General features: G+C 39.8%; 1 protein-coding gene and 1 long non-coding RNA gene across 5 annotated transcripts in view; one reads left to right on the top strand and one right to left on the bottom strand.

Moving 5' to 3' along the window:
- Nucleotides 1-8,579, top strand: part of LOC139134874 (uncharacterized) — a 32,055-nt gene extending 23,476 nt beyond the window's left edge. For all 4 annotated transcript variants that reach the window (XM_070701955.1, XM_070701978.1, XM_070701962.1 and 1 more), the window contains 4 exons: nucleotides 915-1,130; nucleotides 2,004-2,194; nucleotides 5,013-5,913; nucleotides 6,216-8,579. In XM_070701955.1, the coding sequence (XP_070558056.1) occupies nucleotides 915-1,130; nucleotides 2,004-2,194; nucleotides 5,013-5,913; nucleotides 6,216-6,538 (1,631 nt within the window). In that variant the 3' untranslated portion in view covers nucleotides 6,539-8,579. The remainder of the gene's footprint in view (nucleotides 1-914; nucleotides 1,131-2,003; nucleotides 2,195-5,012; nucleotides 5,914-6,215) is intronic.
- On the bottom strand, nucleotides 222-17,552 carry LOC139134900 (uncharacterized). Its single transcript, XR_011552897.1, has 4 exons — nucleotides 17,245-17,552; nucleotides 2,932-3,069; nucleotides 1,778-2,211; nucleotides 222-1,119 (listed from the first exon to the last, which is right to left on the bottom strand). It is a non-coding gene; the product is annotated as an uncharacterized lncRNA (long non-coding RNA).
- Nucleotides 17,553-22,777: the final 5,225 nt, after the last annotated feature.

The following is a 22,777-nucleotide window of genomic DNA, read 5'->3' as shown; positions in this document are numbered from 1 at the left end:
CGCATTGTGAACTCCCACTCCCATGCACATATGGACTTGGCGTCGCAGCGTAGATGTTTCCTTCAGCTTTGTTGTACTCTGTCTGCGTCGTGCTGTAGCGACATGTGACCCTTGCTCAGCAGTCACACCATTTTTGTTCGTGGCTGTCAACTTTTATCGCTGTGTGCTGGCTTGGCTTGTCGTCGCCTGAATCTTTATCGAGCTTCTGGTGTGTCTTATGGGGTCTTCTTTTAACAACAACAACGGAAACCTGGCCTGTTTTCTCGCTAAATAACGTCTCGCCCTTTACTTGAACCACAGAGTAACATAGACAGTCTATGTTACTCTGTGCTTGAACTTCTGCTCAGTCTTCGGTGTTGTCTTCGCTGAGTTTCGGTGTTGCATTCAGGTGACGTGCCCAACTACCGCTGGTTTACCCGTGTTTTCATCCAGTTTGTTCTTTATCAGTTCTTTCCTCTCACTCTCTCTCTCTCTCTCTCTCTCTCTCTCTCTCTCTCTCTCTCTCTCTCTCTCTCGCCAAATCTCACGTTTTCTCTTGCTTTGTGCTACTAGTTCGTTAGCTAACACAATGACGAAACAGCATATAGTTCCACGCCTTTTTAGTGTGAAGTAGGCCAAGGGCAAACTGCAATGTAGGAAAGTGTCACCTAGGTTATATCACACACGTGGGGTATGTGTACAACTGGACAAAACGGGGCTTTCTTTGAAGCAGTGACGTTTGGTCACGTTTACGATAAAATTATCCTGCACGTGAGGTATGTGTCCAAGTGAACAAACTTTAGCTCTCTTTGAAGTAATGACATTTGGTCACGCTCACGAAAAAAGTCATGCTCTTCGTTACCACTGGACACAAAAATCGTTGTGCATCAGTCATGCCAATCAAGGTCGGTATTGACATTGTGCTTTGCTTTCAGATCCACATACCTGGACCGCTCACCAAGCCGCCACCTGGTTTCGTTGGCTGAGCGAGCACTGCTCCCTCGACAACCATTTCAGCAACCACATCATCAACAACGGTATAACCGGGTCTATGCTGTGCTTCATGACCGAGCAAAACCTCCATAGTATCTTTTGCACGCACGGTGACAACATCGACGTTCTCTACCAGCACCTACAGTTCTGGAAAACAGGTAGGATATCATTCTCTGGTCAGCGCCTATTCCCGGGGATCCTCGGCTTTTACTTTTCCTCTGTCAGCGCCATCGTCTTTGAGTAGCGATTTCTTTGTATAGAAGGTTAACGTCAATTTGAACCTGGTCTCATACTGGGAGTTTCTGGTCTACCAAACAACTTTCTTTTTTAATGAAGCATTACAAGTGCTGTTGGATTATGTTAATCATGGCTGAAAATGTGTAGTTGCCTATCCACTGACTTATTTCGCTCATTTGCTAGTAAAATTACAGGCAACACAAAGGCCATCAGTTTCACGAACACGACCTACCAAAATTAAAACCTTTCGATATCATCCTTTCTTCGCTCTCAAATTTCACAATTTTTTTGGATATACTTCAACATTTTTAACCAGCGACCTCATCAACGCAGGCCCGGAATCTGCACTTTCGACTTCCACTCATAGGGATTCTCACGTCTGACATATCACTTTCTGGAAACACTGCTAACTGCTATTAGTATGGAGCGCAGACTAGTTCAGCAGATATATTTGGACGCTGACGACAACCTCTCAGTCGTCTGAAATTTGAACTCTACCATGCGACTATTAATGCTTGTGTTATATTAATTATATTGTAGCAGTCAAGCGGAGAATATTCAGACTCACCTGTATTATTTCTGTAGAGTATAAACTGGACAGTGTCACGCACACTTTTATTCTTGTCCGAAGCAAATAGCAACTTCCTCTAGGCGTCAGCTAGCTCCGGGTGTCATTCGGAATGGACTCGGTACATTCAACTCGGGACTCCGACAAATGCGTCAGGGTTGACAGCCCCCATTCTGCACAGAGTTCATCTTTTCTATTTCTGTTTCGTATTTCCTATCCCTTTCAGTGGAACCATTGGAGATCGAGGAAATGATTCACGGCTCGGCCAGACATCACGAACTTATCCGAAGAGACTTCACTCCAAAGCTGCACATTGAGGACCCTGTGTTCTACCAACAGCAGCAGCAAAGAGAGCCGGAACGCCAGCAACATCGCCAACACTACATCACTTTGCATAGTCCGCCTCTAAATTATGCGGTAGGTTTTCACCCTCACTTGTCAGTTGTTTTTGTGTTTTTTTCGGAGAGAGAGAGAGAGAGAGAGAGAGTGTGTGTGTTAATATTCCTGAAAGGCAGGATTCCGCGCACTCAAAATATGACTTTAGGGACCGTCTCAGATTGTCGCATAAGTTCAAAAGGCGAAATTCATTCATTTTACGGGGGAAGGGGGTTTGACCTACATTCAATTAGTGAACTTCACTTTCGTACTTTGATTTACATTGTGTGTAAAAAATAAACAAAACTGCACACTCTGACCGACAAATTTTGTTGTAACTGTTTCCAACTCGTGTGTGTCATGCTATGGTTAGTACTCAAATTTGATCGAGTACTTGACGATGTAATGTGGTCAGGGGATATATATGCTTCAAAAGTTATATCAAAATGCTCTATTGTACTCTCAGGCAGACATCAACATTTCGCACTTTTGAACTTTCGTTTAGGGGAGGGGTTTTGACGTAAACGAAGGAATTTCGATTCTGAACTTATACTACAATCTGAGACGGTCCCTTACACGATAAATATTCACTTTTAAGGTGGCGCGGACGAAGTGCAGGTCATATTTCTGTGAGATTATCTCGATTCTTATCGTCAGTGAGTGTTCAAAATTAATGCCCCATATGGACTTGTGGAAGTTGTGGTCGTTCTTAATTCAGCTGAAACTCTTAAAAGTTTGAAAGTCAAAATGCCCGCCACAAACCAATGGGCAGTCTTCACCTTCCTGGGAATGTGCGTTCGCTTCATGTAATAAAAGTAATCTTCGGCGGGAAATAACCAAGCGACTCGCTGCCATGACGATTATCACAACCAGACATGCATATGTGATCCCGCGGGGTCAAGGCGACTTTTTATATCCTAGTAGCAAAACAAAACAAAATTTACTAGAAGAGAAATGCAAGAAGAGATTGGATTAACTGTTACCATGAAAACTTTTTTATATTTCATAAAACTTACAGCAATAATACAACATCGTGTAATGTATATTGACGACAGGAGAAAAGGTGAACAGCGGAAATTAGTAGGCAAATTGCAGGTCTTGCTCAGTCAAAATCTTCGGAGGCGGAAAACAACAGGAGAGAAGAGGGGCGCGGCTCAAGGACTCATTTATGTTTGATATTAATTTTCTATGACTTCCTGGTTGACTCTGACTCCGACACAAAGAGACGGTAAAACATGGCGGGATGTTCATAGATTTCGAACGACAAATCGGCGCGTTATTTATAGCGTAGAGCCTCGGAGAGTATGTTGTTTTTGACGATTTATGATATTTGGATAATTCACACACAACTGGTACCCTACGGATCCGCCAAACCAAACGTTAGTATCGTGTAAAATACTTTAGCTTCATTCAAGGACGTCAAGCTTTAAGACATAAAGGACTGGCTCATATACACTTTACTGCCTTACAGTCAAAGTTTGTAGACAATCAGGCTGCCAAGACATTTTTACGGGCTATTTGGACTTAACTTTTTGTCGATCCAAAGCCATACGCGGAAATAGCCGCGACAAAATAAGCCCTGACCTATTTTCCTCGTCAAGGTGACAGGAGCACTTACGTTCGTGTTTTGCATTAATAAGGGGCCGTGGATAATTGAAACACCGCACAGTAAATGCAACTTCTGTGTTTAGAGGGAGCGACTAGGTTTGGCTGTATTTTGATTACCGTGCGCAAAAATTGCAACACATATATAGCAACATCTCGCTACACGTTTTATGTATCGCAAAATAGTGTTTGGCGTGTACCAGGCCGCTACACCAGCATTTTTTTGACATACATGTGATTCAGTGCATGAGTAAACTAACGTAGCAATCATTTTGAATACAAAGTTTTATTTCATTCTATTGGTTGCGTCAAGTTGGCGCTGAACAAAGATTGATTTTAGAAGGGTTATTCGAGGGGGGCGGGCTCGGTAGCGTTACCGATTGTTGGTATGCTGGTACAGAATGAGGATTGAGTGGATTTGTCGGGGCGCAAAAATACCTCAGACTGAGTTGAGACGATGTTACAAGTCAAGTTGTTCAGGTTGATTGACATGTTGAGGTAACTTTCGCGCCTCTTTTTAAGCAATAAAGTTAGTTCCTTGTTACACCTCAAAGGAGAGACTGTTTCGTTCTCACTCTCTGCACCGTAACTTTCCTTATCGCACGATTTAGAACCTGCTACTAAATGTGCCCAGCCACAGGATTTTCACACTTCAAAACTTTCGTTTAGGGGAGGGGGGTTGAGGCTAAACACAATTAGTTGCGTTTACCGTGCGCGTGTTTTAATTATCCACGGTCCCTAAGATGCTGTCAATACTATGAACATTTAGTAATCACAGTAACTGTATTAAACTAAGGCCCCCGTTTGAATTTTTGCATTGAGAAGCAAACTATGATCTGTCAATATCGTTTTCCCGCCACTTTTATTTGTGCCTAATGCATGCACAGTGCGAGGATTCACACCTGCTCGTAGAATACATTTCATTAACAAGAACAACTTTTCTATGAGGATCTACAAAATAGTCAGAAAATTCCAAGCTGTTAATTACAGAATGGTTACGTTAGAAATGATGTCGCCTGCTTTAGAGAGAAAAACAGTCGACGTCCGTGGCAGGCACGTCAGTCTCTACCGCCCTGGAAATTTCAAGTATTTTGCACCGTACGTATAGTAAATAGCATGGCCTTCTCACGGCATGTATCGCACTTCCTTTCTCTTGGTGGCTGGGAAGAGACACCGTAATAGCTTTTTGCCTTCTCGTTGTTGATTTTATTTTTTAATCATTTTGTTTTGCTTTATTTTATTTTATTTTATTTAGACGGCTGTCCCACAGTTCCTAGCGATACCTGTTTACAACACTACAACTGACTCCAGACGAGAGATGTACCAACCTCGGATCAAAAGCGAAATTGAGGACGAGCCAGAGGCATTAGACCTGAGCACGCATTCATCGAGAAGACGCGATGACAACGACGGCTGTCTGGATCTTTCCTTGAAGAAACCCGAACGAAAGACAACGGAGCACAGAAACGAAAGCAACGCGCCGACACTCGGATGCGAAAGGGGGCAAAGCAGGGAACCCGAAAGGGTGATACACAGAAGCGAGTTAGGCATGACGTCACAAACCCTCGAACACAGGCCAATCAAAATAGACCAGTACAGAAACGAGGCCAGGATGGGGGAAGTCGGGTATCCAGCAAGCTCTCGCTCTGCTTCATTTGACTCCTCCATGGAGACAATTAGAATGAAACCTAAACGACAGGAGAGAACAACAGCATTACCGGTCAGGTTTAATGATGTTTCTAACACCATGGAAGATCGTAAATTCCAAGAAAGGGCACCTTCAGTACCTTTGAAGCCGAACAATTCATCAAATAACCCAGCCGAATACACCGGCCCTAAAGCGACACTTGAGAACAAACAACGCAGAGACTGTCAGCCATCTGTGCATTTTAATTTCTACGACTCTTCAGGCAATCTTGTCGAGGTCAACAGGAACATCAAAACAGAGAACTTTCAAAGCGAAGAGGACACGTCGGTAACGTACGCGGCGCAACGCAGCCAGGGAGATAACAATCCTCCACCGGACCCAGTAGTTGATGCCGCTCCGGCTCAGGATGAAGGGAGCACTGTGCGCAAGGAAGCTGTCGTTCGCTCGACGCCATTGAAACGAAAGCGAGGTCGACCGCCAAAGCCAAAACCCCCAGGTTTCGAAAAACGTATGTTTGCCTGACATCTCATTAGATACACTTTTTCCCGATGCACATTTGCGCTGTTTACTGTCTTTGCGATTTGACATGAAGCGAGTAATTGACTTCGGGAGTCCGAGACAGATTGTCATAGAAAGACATAGACACACAGGGAAATGCAACCTTTTTTTATACCTTGCTCAGTGTAGTTCGTCATCTGCCACTGTCGCAAAAAATCTGATACATGTGTACATCATTTGTTAGACTTGAAATTGTAATCACACTAAAAGAGCCGTCGGTAAATTATGGTTTTGTTCCGAATTCTCTTACAGGAAAGAAAGTACATCCTATTCTGTGGAGGTTCCTTCTGGAAGGATTGAATGATCCCACAATGTCAGACGCCCTGGTGTGGGTCAAGAAAGAGGAGGGACTCTTCAGATTTGTGTCGGAAAACAAGGACAAGTTTGCCCGGAAGTGGGGAGAGCGGAAGGGGAACAAGTCGTTAATGACGTATTCCAAGATGGCGAGGGCACTGAGGCATTATGGGAAGAAGGGAATATTCCAGGAATTTAGGCGGAGACTGCACTACAAATTCAATCCTAACTACATACAGAAATATCTAATGAAACAAAAGAATGTAGAGAATAAGAGATGAAATTAGCAATCTGACATGATGGTGTACATATTGTGTAATTTACTATTATGTTCTTGAAGAACGTACTTTGAAACAGTGGTACCGCAATTTTAAGAGTGTTTGTACATCTAATAGAAGCGCTCAAAAAGTTAAGATATTTTATATAAAATGTTCGTTTTATTGAAAAGTTTGCCTCTCAAATCCCTTACTCTAAGAATATCAACTTCTTTTTTTGAAACTGTGCGTACAGATTGAACACTTACTTAAAAGATAGTATTTTTGCTTCAGATACTATATTTTTGAAATCGACGAATCCATTTCATAGGAATGTAAGATGGTAAAATCATTTACAAGTAACAAAGTGCGAACTTTGATTTTCGTACGATAACATATATGCTTCGAATTTATACTCACGTTTGCACACCTAACTCAGCTGAGTGCCTTAAATCCCAAACGCCAGTTTGTTTTTGATCTTCTAGTGGAGACTATACTCGGATTAACTCAATACACAGAAATCCAAATCAATCGATTTTAAGATGACCGAAATCGTAACATCTATAACATCACACACAGACCACTTTATCTCTCTATTGGGAACATTTTGTATCGGCAGCTTCACTATGTGTCTCTTATTACTCTCAATGATTCCTTAGGAAGATGATTTGATTTCGCTATCCCTGGATTAGGCAATGAGATTTCGGGAAAAATGGCCTTCATGAATAGACAGAATATTTCAAACCAAGTCATCTTTAAATCCATATTCACACAGATTTTTAAATATATATCCGTGTGCATGAACTTAAGTACTTATATGTACAATGTGGATGTCTGACTATCTGTCAGTATGACTGTCTGTCTGTCTGTCTGTATGCATGCATGCATGTGTGTGTATGTGTGTATGTTGCATGTATGTATTTATGTATGTATGTATGTTGCAAGTATGTATTTATGCATGTATGTATGTATGTATGTATGTATGTATGTATGTATGTACATACTTTTGTACATCTTTGTATAAATCAAAATATTAATTCTAATCAGTACTACAGCTTTCATAAATAAATTGTAATCTGAAATAATTATTTGTTGTTTAAAGTTGAATGATATCGAGGTAACTTTGTGTAAACGCAATTTATTCACATCGACCAGAATGATTGAAACTGTTATGAAATAGGGAATCATATGGAAATGGTTGCTAAATAAATAGTCAAAATATGGCCTTGGGTGTGTATCTGTAGCTTGATCGCTTCTATGTATCTGTGCTATGCGGTTTTGCTTTTGTTTACATTTGACAATACATACCTGAGCATCCCCTCCCAACATGTAATGGCATTGTTCATCAAGTATAGGGGTTCTGTAGCGACTATGTTTTTTCATTAATTTGACAGAGCTTAGCAAAGAAATCGTTTTGAATAATGGTTTACTCTGCAGTGGTTGAGAATATTTTCGATGCACCGTGATTAAGTAATTATTAATTATCAGGTTAATTATTTGTGTACATCTTTCGTGAACACGATTGGAACTAATTTGGGATAATTGAATGGTGAAGTAATGTCGATTTAATCTGCAAATCTCATCTGCTTTTCTTTTTAAGTTACACACTTGTTTTTATGAGTAATTTGTAATATTGCAACATTCAGCTATAGGGCACCTAACACTTTTGCGAAATTGGAAAAATATGAAGATCCAATCATCCCAAATTAGTTCCAATCGTGTTCGTGAAAAAACAAACGATCACTTCAGGTTTAAATCGAGTGTGCAAATTCGTTAGAACCTTTCTTACATTCTAGATTTACATTCTAGATCATATGACATGGTCACGTGACTTGATGACTGAACAAGGGTGGGTTGTAGCAGTTTGCACTGACCTGGCGAACGGCCATGTAAAGAGAGGGCGATTTTTTAACAAAGTTGAAGTCACAATTAGGCTCAAATCATAGCAAATGTGTATTTTAAACAGAAGTGTATTTTTATAAGAAATGATTCGTTCAGTGATCTCAGAAGATGTGTGTATGTATATTTAGCTGTCGTTTAGTTCACAATAAAGAGTAAATAAATTTAACTGTTTCTTTCTTCCCTTTCCATGAAATTCGAATCATTACACTTGTCGCAGCTGTGTTCAATGTCTTACCATTCAAAGGGAATTGTGAGGCCGTCCCTGTGTCTCTCCCTGTATGTTCCTACTTGTATGTTCCTACTTGTATGTTCCTACTTTTTAATCCATTTTAATTTTCTTTCTGTCTATTTCTCTGTATTTGTATATCTCGTTCTACCACTGTCCGCCTGTTTTGACGTCTGTCTGCCCCTCCGTTACCTCTATATTGGCGCTGTTTCACATCTGTCTCAGTTACTGTCTTCGTTTGTGTGCGTCTGTCTGTCGGTCTCTTTGTCCACTGTTCCCGTCCGTTCAGTCTGTTTGCGCTGCTCTCGTTCAATCATAGAGTAACAGGATTAGAACTAGTTTTGGAGAATTGGAGTCTTCATATTTTTCAAATTTCTCAAAAGTGTTCGGTGCCCTATAGCTGAATGTTCCAATATTACAAATTACTCATAAAAACGAGTGTATAACTTAAAAAGAAAAGTAGATGAGGTTACATTTGCATATTAAACTGACATTAATTCACCATCCAATTATCCCAAATTACTTCCAATCATGTGTAGTGTTTATGCTCACGGATGAACCATCTCGTTAAACCTGTCAATGCAACGACGACTTCAAGATTAATCACGTCTGATCGTGTTGTTAATGATGTCAATCGTTTCTTTATTTTATTTGCTGTGTCAAAACGTGTAAACCGCAGAAGATTATGCTTCAAATCTCTCCACAGTTCTGAAAGGAAAGCGCCAATAGCACAACGCTGCAACGTGTTTTTGGAATGACAAAGCCTATGTGACGTATACCGGTAGTTGTATATCCATTGAACTTGTTTCTGCCAAACACTTTCGACAGAATCTTTATAAATGTCATCCAACTTTAACGACTACACAAAACAATAATTTTACAACTAGCTAAGATTGTAAAGACTGAATGTGCCTCGAGGACAAATACTCAGGCTTTCAATTTTTCACGGTAGCTTTTTGGTCTTGTTGTTGCTCACTCTAAAGCTGCCTGAGTAAATAAAGTTTTCAACGGCTTATGTTGTAAGTATCAAAAATGTAGTATTTCCTATTTAGTGAATGCAGGGATGGAGAACATTTTGAATTTTAAGTGTCGGTTAGTATTGGGTAATAAGAGTGATGTCAACCAGTGTTACAGGATCTAGATTTCATGATCACGGAGACTATTCTCAATGGGGTCCTTAGAGGGATTGAAATTTACATTTTGAAAGCAATCAGACTAGAGTTTTAAAAGAGGACGTTTAGACCAAAAATTAGAAAATCACCCTCACCATCTTTGCCGTTTCGTAGTCGAGCGTAAACTTTACTACAAATAGCTGCCTTTTTTTTTCTTGAGAGATTCACAAATAGCGACGATTGGAACTAATTTGGGATAATTAGATCTTCATATTTTTCAAATTTTTCAAAAGTGTTCGGTGCCCTGTAGCTGAATGTCTCAATATTACAAATTACTCATAAAAAGGAGTGTGTAACGTAAAATGAAAAGCAGATGAGCTAACATATGAAGATTTTAAAGACATTAATTCACAATCTAATTATCCAAAATTAGATCCAATCGTGTTAATAGCGACTTTGATAGTACATTTGTCTACCATCAACATGAAACGTCTTGTCTACAATATTGTAAATAAGTAAGGCAAGTAAAAAATGTACAAAGAATGATTTAAATAACAAAGTGGCAATAACATAATGTTAATAGTGCAGTTTAACAGTCAAAATGAGTTCAAGCCGCACACATCAGTCTCACAGGTGCGAAAATTTACCATAAAGTCAGCTCTATCATGATTTTAATCTTCTTTACGCCCAGGTTTACTACGCAACTTTGCTGTGGATATCTTATCTGTTACGTTGGTGTATTAGATTTTGAACTTCAATAATCTGTTGCAACTTACTCATTCACTGTATCATCTCTGTTGAACAATTATCATCAACTTCATCTCCTGCATGACAACTTTTCCCCACACAGACTTAGACGGGGTGGCTGAGACCAATCTCTATTGAAATTGGTCTCAGCCACCCCGTCTATTAAAATTCATGAGTTTACTTTTCTTGTTTACGTACATACCTATATCAGATGGAAATCTGAGGATTTGCGATTACATCAGGTTGACAACCCCCCACACGAGAGCAATGAATGTAAAAAGTGTGAAAGACGCGCCCACCTAACTATCCAAAATGTTTTTGTGTCGAGTTTGTGTTTGATTCGTTTCAAAAATGTGTTCCTACATTCTTATCCGATTGTTTGTGTTAACAAAAATGTTTGTTTCGCCTCGGATATTTGTAGGGAGTTTGGATCAGTGTGTACGGTAATGTTTTGTTTGTGTGGGGAAAGCTTATGGCGAGACGCAGCCGGACCTATTGTGTAACAGAGTTGATAGAGTGGCCCTTTGACGCTTGCGTTTCGAAACCCGAGTGTGGTTTCTCATCAGTCGCAGTGTAGATTCTTTCCTTAGTTTGTGCTTGTGAAAAATTATTTTAATGCATTTTAGTGGTCTTGCTCTTCGAGTAGCGAGGCAAGTATATTAATGTTTGGGTCTCGTTGTGAGTCCGTTTGGTGGTTCAGTTTGTTTGTTCTATGTTTCTTTACTTCAGTAAATTTTGTTTTGAATAGTGTGTCTTTTAGAATTTTGCCGAGGTTTGTGAATTTTTAGGCAATAATTACACTGCGGGGTACGGATTTTATGTTTTCTTGATCAAGATACTTACAAGTATCATGATCGATGTGTTTGTTCTCGTACATTTTGTTTAATAGTTCGTGTACTTTGTTTACTATTTGTTCTGTGTCGTCACTGGCTAGTTGTGTATAATACTTAGTGTTGCGTAATTGCCTTTCGCATTCGTGTACGTAATCTTTTGTGTTGACAAAGACAAAACCCGACCCTTGTCAAAGGTTTTTTAAGGTAATTTGTCTACTGTTTGCAAGCTGGTTTATCGCGATTCTTTGGGCACGCGACATGTTTTGTTTCCTTGTTTGAAAGGGTATCTCTAGTCTAGAAGTGCGAGTTTAGCAGCTTCAGATAGCTTTCAGGTTTTTGTATTTTTTGCTGTTCGTGGAGTCCAATTTGACTTTTCTTTGAATTGGTGTTGTTGCGATTGTTCGTGTCTCATGATGTCTCCGGTGTTTGGCTTAATTGCTAATGAAACTTTTAATGTTAATTGTTTTCCAAGTCAACTATCCAAGCATTTTAAGAGGGGTGATCAAAAAGGCCAGAACAGCCAATTTTGACCAACCGGGTTCAAGAACCCGGGAAAGGTGTTTAAAGTGTGCGATAGATGTGTTTACAACATAAACATTACGAACAGTAGGACTAAGATAGGTATGAATAATCCAAACTGCCCAGTTTCTGTGTGGGGAAAAGTTGGAATGGATATACACAGCGCGGATTCAAAGAGCGCCATCTGGCGGTCGTGTATGATACAATTTCCAGGTCGCATAGGCTCTTCTGTAGACACACTGGAATGATGCATATTGACCTTTCATACCCAAAGAATGTCTGTAAACAAATCAAAGTTTGTTATATGCAACACTTCACCTATGCCCGTTGTCTTGGAGACAAAATGAAACGGATTCGACTACGTTTTTCCACCGATTCTGTGACTCACGAGATTTACATTGAACAGCGCCCTCTATTACAAGGTCACATCTGGGATATTTGTTGGTTGAGGAAATATGATTTGACGACAGTGGAAGATGCGATTAGCCCAAAAATATACATGCTGTACTACAGGATACTACTAAAGTTAATGACAAACCCCTTTTTTAATTTATTTTAGGACAAACCAAGAGGGTGTAGAAACTAAAAATGTGCAAAAAAATCACGAGATTGAATGATCAATAAAACTTGGAAAGTTAGAAAAGTTCAAATAACATAGAAAGACAATGAGAACAGCGATACAAATATAAAACATTCCTTTCTTCCAAATTAAATATTGTAGACGAAAAAGTACAGAAAATCAAATGGCTAGAGTTCAATAGGCAATTTGGCGCAAAAATCTTAATTCTTCGCTCCCTCAGCAGACCTATTGACCATCGATACCCTCTATGCTTACTTGAAACTTTTTCAATTTTTTCGTCGATATCAATCACTAATATTTGTGAGCGAAACCTACCGACCTACACGATATTAGCATCATGTGAATTATCGCCCATCTTTTAATTAATAATCTTATTAATTAATAATCGTCCGTTTTTCTGATTAATAATCTAATTTAAGAAGGGGACATTGTGACGGGCTTGAAGTGTTGTTTTATCGGATAATATCGAAAGAAATCGAGAATAATTCTAACTTGTAAGTCAGAGTGTAGTATTCGAAGAATCAGGTTGTGACAGGCTTGAAGTGTTGTTTTATCGATAATATCGAAAGAAATCGAGAATAATTCTAACTTGTAAGTCAGAGTGTAGTATTCGAAGAATCAGGTTGTGACAGGCTTGAAGTGTTGTTTTATCATCGAAAGAAATCGAGAATAATTCTAACTTGTAAGTCAGAGTGTAGTATTCGAAGAATCAGGTTGTGACAGGCTTGAAGTGTTGTTTCATCTGATAATATCGAAAGAAATCGAGAATAATTACAAGTTGTTAGTGTAGTATTCAAAGAAATAGGTTGTTCAGATGCACGACACATTGTTTTCGAGCCCGGTTGAAACCATCGTATTATCTAACCTTGGTTGGTTGATAGTTCTCCTGGTGGACAGAATTTCCCCGAGGCTGTCTTCCGCCCAGTAAAAGCGATGTATTCATTGCTTCGCTTCGATATAGTTTGTGTGCGATGTATGATAGTGTGTGTGCGAACGTGAATGCTTCACGAACTCTACAGCGAGTAGAGAGGGCGCAGTCAGAATTGTAACAGCTTTAGGTCAGTTATTGAACCAATCTTTTTGAGATTGGGGATTTAGCTGAGCGGGTTTGTCTGTAGCTATCCCCGCTAGGTGATTGGGTGCCGTGCGTTGTGGGTTCGAGCCCAGTTGAAACCATCGTATTTCTTCAGTCATGACATCAAAGGAGCGAGAAGACTGACGCCAAAAGTAGCGGGAAAAGTTTCCAATGTAATCCGCACAAAAATAGCTACGGTTCCAACTCAGCTAGGAGCTGAACCAACAACAAGAAATTTTGATTGAGTTGAGACCTCTTTGATAATTGAGCAGTTAAACCCGCCCGAGAGCTCGAGCGAATAATGAATTCCTAATATCGTGAAACCAAGGCTGAAGCACTCCGATGCAACAGTTCAAGGCACTAAGATTTGCCGCCAAATCTGGCGCTAAAATGACAACTATACAGACCGGTACCCATGGCAGGAAACTTCGAAGGATAACGAAGAGAAACTCATTAACAAATAGCCTAATGGAAGATGTAATGCCCTACGTATTTACGCACGAAGTATAACAAGTTCTCGGAATGGTTTATTTATTTTTGTTTATTTACAAACAACCTTTGTACCGGTTCTTTAAAAAACAGAGAATTCAATCAAAGGCATTGCAAAATTTTTTAACAAAAGTTACAAACACACACAGAAGAAAAAAAAAATCTTAGGGCGGCGGCCCTTTCACACATTGAAGATTTAGCAAGCGTATGCCGATGTATCAAAATTTCTCTAAAACGAGATGTATTTTTCAATTTTGGGCGTATGTTTACATAGCGTATTCATAACGTGCTCATAGTAAAAATACGTTTTAGGAACGCTAGACAATTATCTTGACGCATTTTGACTTACGAGTAATAACTTACAAGTAACGTGTGTCAACGTGTGTCAACGAGCGCATAACCTACCTACAACTTATGGCCCGCCTGTGCAGGAAGTATGAACCATATGGCATACGTCGAAAAGTTTTGTGCATGCACACAAAAGTTTCGAGGACCTCGCCGTCCTACGACGTATATCAGCGTGCTTCAGCGTGCTCTTAACTATACAAAACTTACCCAAAACGCATTCGACGTAAGCCAAGCGTATTCGCCATATTTTTCATACGTTGGAATACACTGACTTAATCGTCAAGGTGTGACAGGGCCCTTTACAAAGCGACAGATTTCAACAAGATTAACTGTCGTTGAGGGCGCTTTTCTCTTCCCAGAGAGTTTTAATAGAGCTCTGCATGGTTACCATTGAAACAGGTTCCCCAAGGTCATGGTGTATTTCTCAAAGAGCATTACTTAATACATATTAAAATCAAAATTCATACCTCAAGAAAGATATTTATTTATGATCATTCTGTATTCAAACATTGAAATTACATCATTTTAATGCAGGTAAAATGTCTTTCTGATCTCCGAGTCAGCACTATGTTTATATCATGTACAGAGAAAGTGATATATATCTTCGATTTCACCAGGGCAAAACTTACATTCTCCGTTTCCTTTATAATCAGATCACCTAAACTAATTCCCTTCATGGCCAATGGAGTTTGATCGTATTTTGAAGAACAAAGCGGTGCCGTAATGCGCCAATGGGTCATTTACATATTTTTCCCGTTTATTGTCTTTTTTTTTCATGATCATTCACATGTAACCGTGACCATTTTCAACATTTCGCTGGTATGAGGTCATTAATTTATGGTCACCTATAGCCATAAAACTGTTCAACCATCCCTTAAGTAACGATGGATCTCAATGATAGACATAATCTAGCCTAGTTACTATCAAAACATTATACACCGTACTTTGGTCAATTACATACCATACTAACATTGCTTATTACAGTGAACCTTGAAAGACTAGCTGCCAGCAGCCACAAGGCATTCGTTTTTTCGATTTTCGTCGTTTAGCGCGACTGAGGTGGATGCCCGCTAGCAGCTGTATCGCAAAATTGGTCATTTTCTTTGTCAAGATTCTGTGAATTTGTTCAACAGGCCAACTGAACCATAAACAAGCCGATGGCATTCAGTCTTCCGACGAGCGTCCAGGTACTTTAAGGCCATGGCATTCAATATTGTTAAAAGATCCTGGCATTCAGCGATATTTACGTTTTAACAAATTCAAAGACAAGCGACGTTGTCCCTTAGTGAAATGTATTGGAAGGAAGACAAACGGATATGGCGATAGACAATGAGACAAGCAGAAGGAGAGAGCCTCGCAAGGCTGTGCTATTAATTGTAGGAAAGTTATCAAATGTCTGACAAAAGATCGGAATTACCATACTCGAGATAGATGTACATGTAAACATATAAGTAAGGGTAATTTGAAATAATCTAGGAATGTTATTTAACCATAGACCCTCGAGTTTTTCTCGAGGGTCTATGATCTAACACACAAACCCTTGTGGCTAGTGCGATAGGCAGAGCGACACGATTCCATGGCAAAAATTAAAGTGTGACAGTGAAAATATTGACGTCATGTTCCGACTGCAAGTGAAGCAACGTAATGGCATGCATTGTGAAGACTTGATGAGATTGTGAGATCTTATTTTTATCGATACTATGTGTAAACTTAAGGCTGTAAACAATTGTAGTTAGTTCATGTGGACATGAAATGAGATTCGTCGGCAAAATTAACTTGAAAGGGCGCCCTCCACGGCGACTGCAAAAGTTACTGGTATGTTGCCGTATAGGAATCTCTGTTGTATAGACGCGTATTCAGCCCTATTGCATTGGGTCAGAAGTGATTCTTACACAGGTGGTGTGTACACTGCGCTTGCTCGGATCCGTCGCTGCTATGAATGGGTTGGGAACGTCCGGGGGAATACCCCTCTCATGAAGCCAAATACAACTTTGTGTTTTAAAAAAACGCTGACTTCGGGGAAGACCATACGAATACAGGGCAATAACACAAAGGTTAATCCACATCAAAACGTCACATATACGTTTGTCCTTCGGGATGAATTTTTGGTCTTAAAATCATGTTTTTGAACTTTGCAAGCTTATGCTAAAATGTAGTTCTCCTATCCACATGCTTACATTATTCATTTTATCACAGATAATTTTCATTTGCCAATTTGTCCCTAATTCTTATACGGTTTTCACCACCCGAGCTTCACCACACCATTGCCGCTGAGTTACTCAAATATTTCTCACTTTAGATGCGCCGCAAGTGATTGCAAAGTGCGTAACGTCTCGCAAATCGCGCACACTGCCCAGGCGTTAGAAACGGGAGCAGTTAAGCTTAAGTTCAGCTTGGAAATGACCTACATGACATCTACAGAAGGAGATAACAAAACGACTCTTGTGAATTGTCACGTGTCATGCGTGAATGTACAGAGGGTTACAAGGTTGTTTCTCGCAAACGACAAAGCTGGACTTTGCCGAGACTGTTTTTTATCACGACTGCCAATGTCAAAGTCACAAAATGTCAACAAAAACATTTACATGGCACGATCGACTTAAATGTATGAAAGAAAATAACCACCCATCGTGCGCGTGAGACGAAAATTGTTTTAGTTGAGTAACTTCAGACATTGTGTTCTTGTTGTTTTGCAGAAAGAACTCCTGTTAACTTAGAGGTAGAAATTAAGTAAGAGTATCAAACAGTTCCATTGGAATGCTTGTATATTATGAATCATTTTGACAGCACAGTAAAATTAAGAATGAGGTGGATCTGCAGGAACGATATCAGAGCGAGAGCGGAAAACAAAGCCGTCCGTAATGGCAAAATATTTATGACAATCGTATTAAGAAACACCTACTTGTCCTCGTGTTGAATCCTGAAAATTACGAACAGACAATCTTCTTCTATGCAATGCTGTACTTGTCCATTCGTCGACCTTTCACCTGTCCGGAGCTCTGACGTTGTCAAGGTCACTTCAAGTTGGTCTTACTGCCAATGCGCGCGAGCCTCTAATACTAGTCTCAGCGCGCTATAGTAAGGGAGTAAACTCGATCAAGGCTGCAGCTGATCTCTGCCATCCGACAGGGAATTCTCGAATATCAAATTCGCTGAGATGCACAACTATTGCGGCTCCCTTTTGTGACGTTACCGAAGAACCCGCACTGCGACTGCGCAGTAAGGCCTGCCGTCGAGCCAGGGGAATCCCCGACTGTTTTACCGACTGCCTAGTTCCTGGAAACCTGAGCCCGGTACTTCTAATAGCTTTATTAGTAGCGATGTTTTTTTTCAGAGGTTCCTCTGTATTATTACCCTCGGTCTTGTTATGTGGTGAATATTGGGTTCAGATAACCCTGTGCTGTGGTGTTTTCATGCCCTTCCCCTCTCTGCGAGACTGTCGCAGCGGCAGAGAAATTACTTTCAAAGTTAGGGGGAGCTGCAGAAATGTATTCGCAGACGAGGCTTTGTAACTCTAAAAATATGCATTGAAACATCTTTCATAGGGAAAAATTATCTGTTAAGTCTTGTACAACACGAAGAGACTTTCATAGGCGATCTTCATATGCGAGATCTAGGGTTATACTCAATCCAAATCAATCGTTTCTACTATAGACGTTCAGAAGACACAGAAGCGGCTGAGGTTACTATACGGGGCAACTTATCACCCGATCTTTGGAATTTAAGTGTAACGCGGGGAGTTTATATGCAACTTTACTATTAGAAAGTTTTTTCTGACAGCTGCTAGTAACCACCCGCGCGCTAAGATTTGAAAATCCACCTTAGATTTCCAATTTCCCCATAGGGAAATCCCCGCTTCCCCCTCCAAATATAAACTGCCCACAGCCTTCTCTTGAGTTCAAAAGTTCCCACCGCCGTATTTTTATCGCATGGTCTTCGCACCGAGCGGCACTCCCTGCCTCTCCACCGTGACAGCCCTTCGTTAAGTTGCAAGAGAATCAAGAGAATCGACAATTCTCCGCTATACTGATAGGGGAAAATGTCCGCCCGCCTGTTCTTCGACCGCGATACGGAATAAATGCCCGCCAACCCGCATAGAAATAGTTTACGAACCGCTTTTGGTACGAACAGCTTTGTTGGCAAACCTGAAATCAAACAGATTTGTAATACTTTAAATGGTATTGCATCTGATCATGGCTCGTTCTGAGAATGAGTTGATAATCTGAGTATTAGAATGAAATGTCATTGTGACATTTCATCGTTGTAGCAATCGGCGTGTTTACTCCAACAAGTGTTTACTCCTACAGAGGTCAGTCTGCGGACACACGAGTTCATACCCTAAAACACGTCGTTGCTAGGGTCAGGTGTTGACAGCCGTTGCTCGGCCCAGTGATGCATAGGAAGTGAGACACCAAGAACACAGTTATCCTGCCATTTGCCGATTACTCTAGGCCGATACATATATAAGGCCATACTAACCGGCAGGGATGATCGCATTTGATCGCGCGCTCCTATTTTAATAATACTCGCCTCGAAAATTCAAAGACTTGGCGTTTACTGAAATTTTCTTTCAGGAAACTTTCAACCATTCTCTTTTCAAAATCAAGAATAACAAATCGAGGGTTACCATGCCAATTTCGGTACGAGAGAAACAAAACACCCAGCATTTACATACTTTTGAAATTCAAGGTGATCACATCCCTATGGTAGCCGTATAATAAGAGCTTAATGAAGCCAAACAAGGGCTAGCCAGAATTAAGAGTCAGAATACATCCCAAAGAGCGTAATCCCGATGGGCTCTACTTAATCCCTTGTTCGTTGGGGATATTATGAAAGCATATTAAAACGCATTGATTCATTGAAATGTCTTGTTACGGGAAAACGAAGTTACAATTGCAATTAAATAATCATGTTGATGCACGTTACATTTGCCCAGATAAAACGTTATCAACCAGTCCTGTTGAAACGATGTATGTCAATAAAATGAAGCCGAGGTTGTAGGGGAGCCGTACTCTGGATGCCGATGACAATTGGCGCCTTGTATTTGTTGCTGCTATCCTTCGTGACTGTGCCATTCACATCGCCCCCTTTACAAGTTTGTTTTGACATTGTGAACTGTTCGGGTTTTCAAAAAAGGGAACCAAACCGAATAAAAATATCATTGTCTATTTGAGTCACCGTCAACATAGTTACCATCAAAGGGCGTCGGAAACTGAATGCAGCATCGCGCGTTGTCGCGATGTCCGATTGCAACGAACCCCTGATTGAGGTTGTCAGTGTTGTCAAACTATTTATTATAAGGTAGAGTGTGCCTCGATGACAGAAATTTGAACTCGCAAATTTTACCACTAACACGATGGAACTAATTTGGGAGGATAGGATATTGTAGTAATGATGGTTTATCAACAAATTTAAGCTCATCGACTTTCCGATTTTTTTACAATTCACTTGTAACTTTCTGCTACAGGTCACCCGAAAATTGAACAATTATAAGATCCTATTCTCACAGATTCAGGCAGTTTAGTATTGTAAAAGATTTGTTCATAGTTTTATCATAGACTACCATGTGTAATGGATCAGTCGTGTATGATTTTGAATGAAATTCCAAAATCAAATTTCTTGTACACATACGAGTTGTAGCCACCCAATTCTAATCAAGTACATTTATTTCAATTATCAAACGTTTACAGATGCACAGATATTGCTAGTTTTATAATGTAAAAAATGTCCATTTTTTGTCATAGACTGCCATGTAAAGTGGATCCATATTTTCGGTGAAATTCCAAAATCAAATTTCTTGTAAACATATACATTCGTAACCATCCTATTCTAATCAAGTACATTTATATCAATAACAAACATTATATGAACAAATATTGCTAGTTTCATATTGAAAAAATGTTCATAGTTTTCTCATAGACTAAAGAATCAAACTTTTCGATGAAATCCAAAATAAGATTTTTGTACACACACGTATGCCACTTCAAGCAAAGTAAATTTACATAAATTATCAAAATACATAAATGTACACATAAAGCTTGTTTCTTGGGGGAAATTGTTAATAGTTTGCCGAATAGACTGTCATGTATTATGATTTTATATTTTTAGATGAAGCACTATATCGTTCACATCTTGGCTTGTAATAGTTTCGCAATAATGGTGCCCCCCCAAAAAAAGAGGCATCACAAAACAACGAACACTGGCCTTCCCGCCTGTAATTCCTGCCCAGTCCTTTAGGGGGATTTCCAAATTATAGCAATTCAGAAAGGGGCATTTGAACGCATTTTGAGCTTGTTACGGGGGCATTTGAAAAAATCAGAGAACTTTTTTGGGTCCCCTCAGAGGTGTTTGTGAATGCAGCCTAAGGAATGACATTGTGAATGATAAGCGGCGTGCTCATATTCACAACGACATACGAACGCCGCCTTAGAGATGCTCTCTCAAAGTAAACTACACTACATTGTCTTTGCTACAAATAAAGTGTATAGTATCATCTGAAAGAAAGCATATCGTGTTATTCTGTCGGTAACATTTTGTCATAACTGTTTCATAGGCAGCGGGCTAATTTCCATAGAATCGCAGAATACTTTCTCGCCACAAGAGGGCACCCTTCAGAGGAAATGCTCTCTCGGGGTAAAGCAACAGTTCAATAACATTCATCCAGAATTGCACAAGGAAAGTGTATCGCATTTTAGGGCACTTCCTTTGATATCTGCGACATGTTTCTAAAGAATATTTGACTATGAACATAGATATAGTACATGGATAAACGGAAGGGTACTCTTGATATTGACAAGGCCAAAGGGTAAAAATCGTGAGACAGAAATACAACACTTTTTATCATATCGTTTGTCAATACATTTGACAAACGCAATACATTTTATCGATTACCAATTGTAAATAAGGTGTGTTTCAATGTTTCAATGTATGCTCTCCTTTGCAGAGCATGTGCAATACTGTGATTTTTAAGAATACCCATTGCTTCTGTTGTTCGTTAAAATAAAACTTTCTGGTACAAATTAGTTACCTTTTGCCACTTTACACTGTAGTTTCCACCCTTCTCCACTAAAGTCTGATGGCAAGTAGAGCTAACGAAGCGTGCAGAAGAGTTCTCAACACGTCGGTCTTGAATTTTATCGAAATATCGGTATCGAAATTTCAGCTGTCAGCGCCCTTTGGGTCAAACATAACAGAACTGAACTGTGTACCTCTTTCATGCACCACGCCTACTGTCCGATGAACGGTGAAGTCATTCTTCTAGTATTAGAGCACAAAGATTGATGAAAACTAGGTCAATATGAAAAAGAGAAAAGGTAATCAGTAAATAGATCAAGTACGATATGATTTGAATCTGATATGCCAATCCGCACAATTATAACTCTTGACAGGTGTAAACTTCCGAATACCCGAACTGAGAACTGTTGATGTTGCATTGTTAGCTCTTACAGAGGTCATTCACTTTGACGTCAACTTTGCTATTATTATGTAGTGCCTGCACTTGTTACCTAGTGAAAAGTAGGTCAAGAACTCATAAACAAAAACATAAGATGATATTGATATTGACGTAGCAGTGAGAGCGGGTTTAATTACATGTTATATCCATAGTTACAGAGGATGAGACGAGTTTACATTTCAATTGTTTGCAAATAACCACTGAACAGATTGTATAAAGGAGGTGTCTTTGCCAACGCAAAAGGTGAAGAGAGTAAGGGACAACACCTGCCAATATGTAACATCCTTGTCTAAGATCTAGAGAATGCAGAGGCGGAGAAGGGGGAAGGATAGAAGAAAGAAGGGACAACACCTCGCACTATTTAACATTCATGTGCATTTATAAATGGTGTTAACTTTGAAGACTTAGAGCCACTACTCTGTTTCTGTATCCCGACATCCTCTCGCTGACTATTCCCCGAAGTGAGAGGGTGAGCTGTAATACATGATGGAGAATCCGGGTACCTCTCGCTGACTATTCCCCGAAATGAGACGGTGACAAGTAATACAGCCAACGTGTCACTGAATGGTATATCGAGGAAACAAAATCTAGCAAAAGGATTCCACAGTTTGAGACTATGGTTTGGCTATGAATAAAAAGAGACACGAAGATTTTACTAGAAATCCGGGTTTCAAAATTTATTTTTATTCGAAAGATATTTTTTTCTGATCTTCTTCATGTGTTGCCGCCCGACCCCGATTTAATGTTTGGCCCTTTCTCACCAGTACTCGATACTTATCTAATGTCAATATACAGACATGTAGAAATGCATTGTTCTTGTGCTTTATTCAGAGTCTATGTCTTTCAGAATTCCTAAACTGCCATCATAACGTCATACTGTTCTAATGAAAACACACTAAATCCAAGAACATCTAACAAAAACAAAGAATACGTTGATAGCAGGGTCCTAAACAATTCAGGAACATCATCCTTTGGCTTGTTT

The sequence above is a fragment of the Ptychodera flava genome, chromosome 1, assembly GCF_041260155.1.
Source record: "Ptychodera flava strain L36383 chromosome 1, AS_Pfla_20210202, whole genome shotgun sequence".
NCBI lineage: Eukaryota > Metazoa > Hemichordata > Enteropneusta > Ptychoderidae > Ptychodera > Ptychodera flava.
The sequence above is the reverse complement of the archived record's forward strand: the minus strand, read 5'-3'. Positions and strand labels throughout refer to the sequence as shown.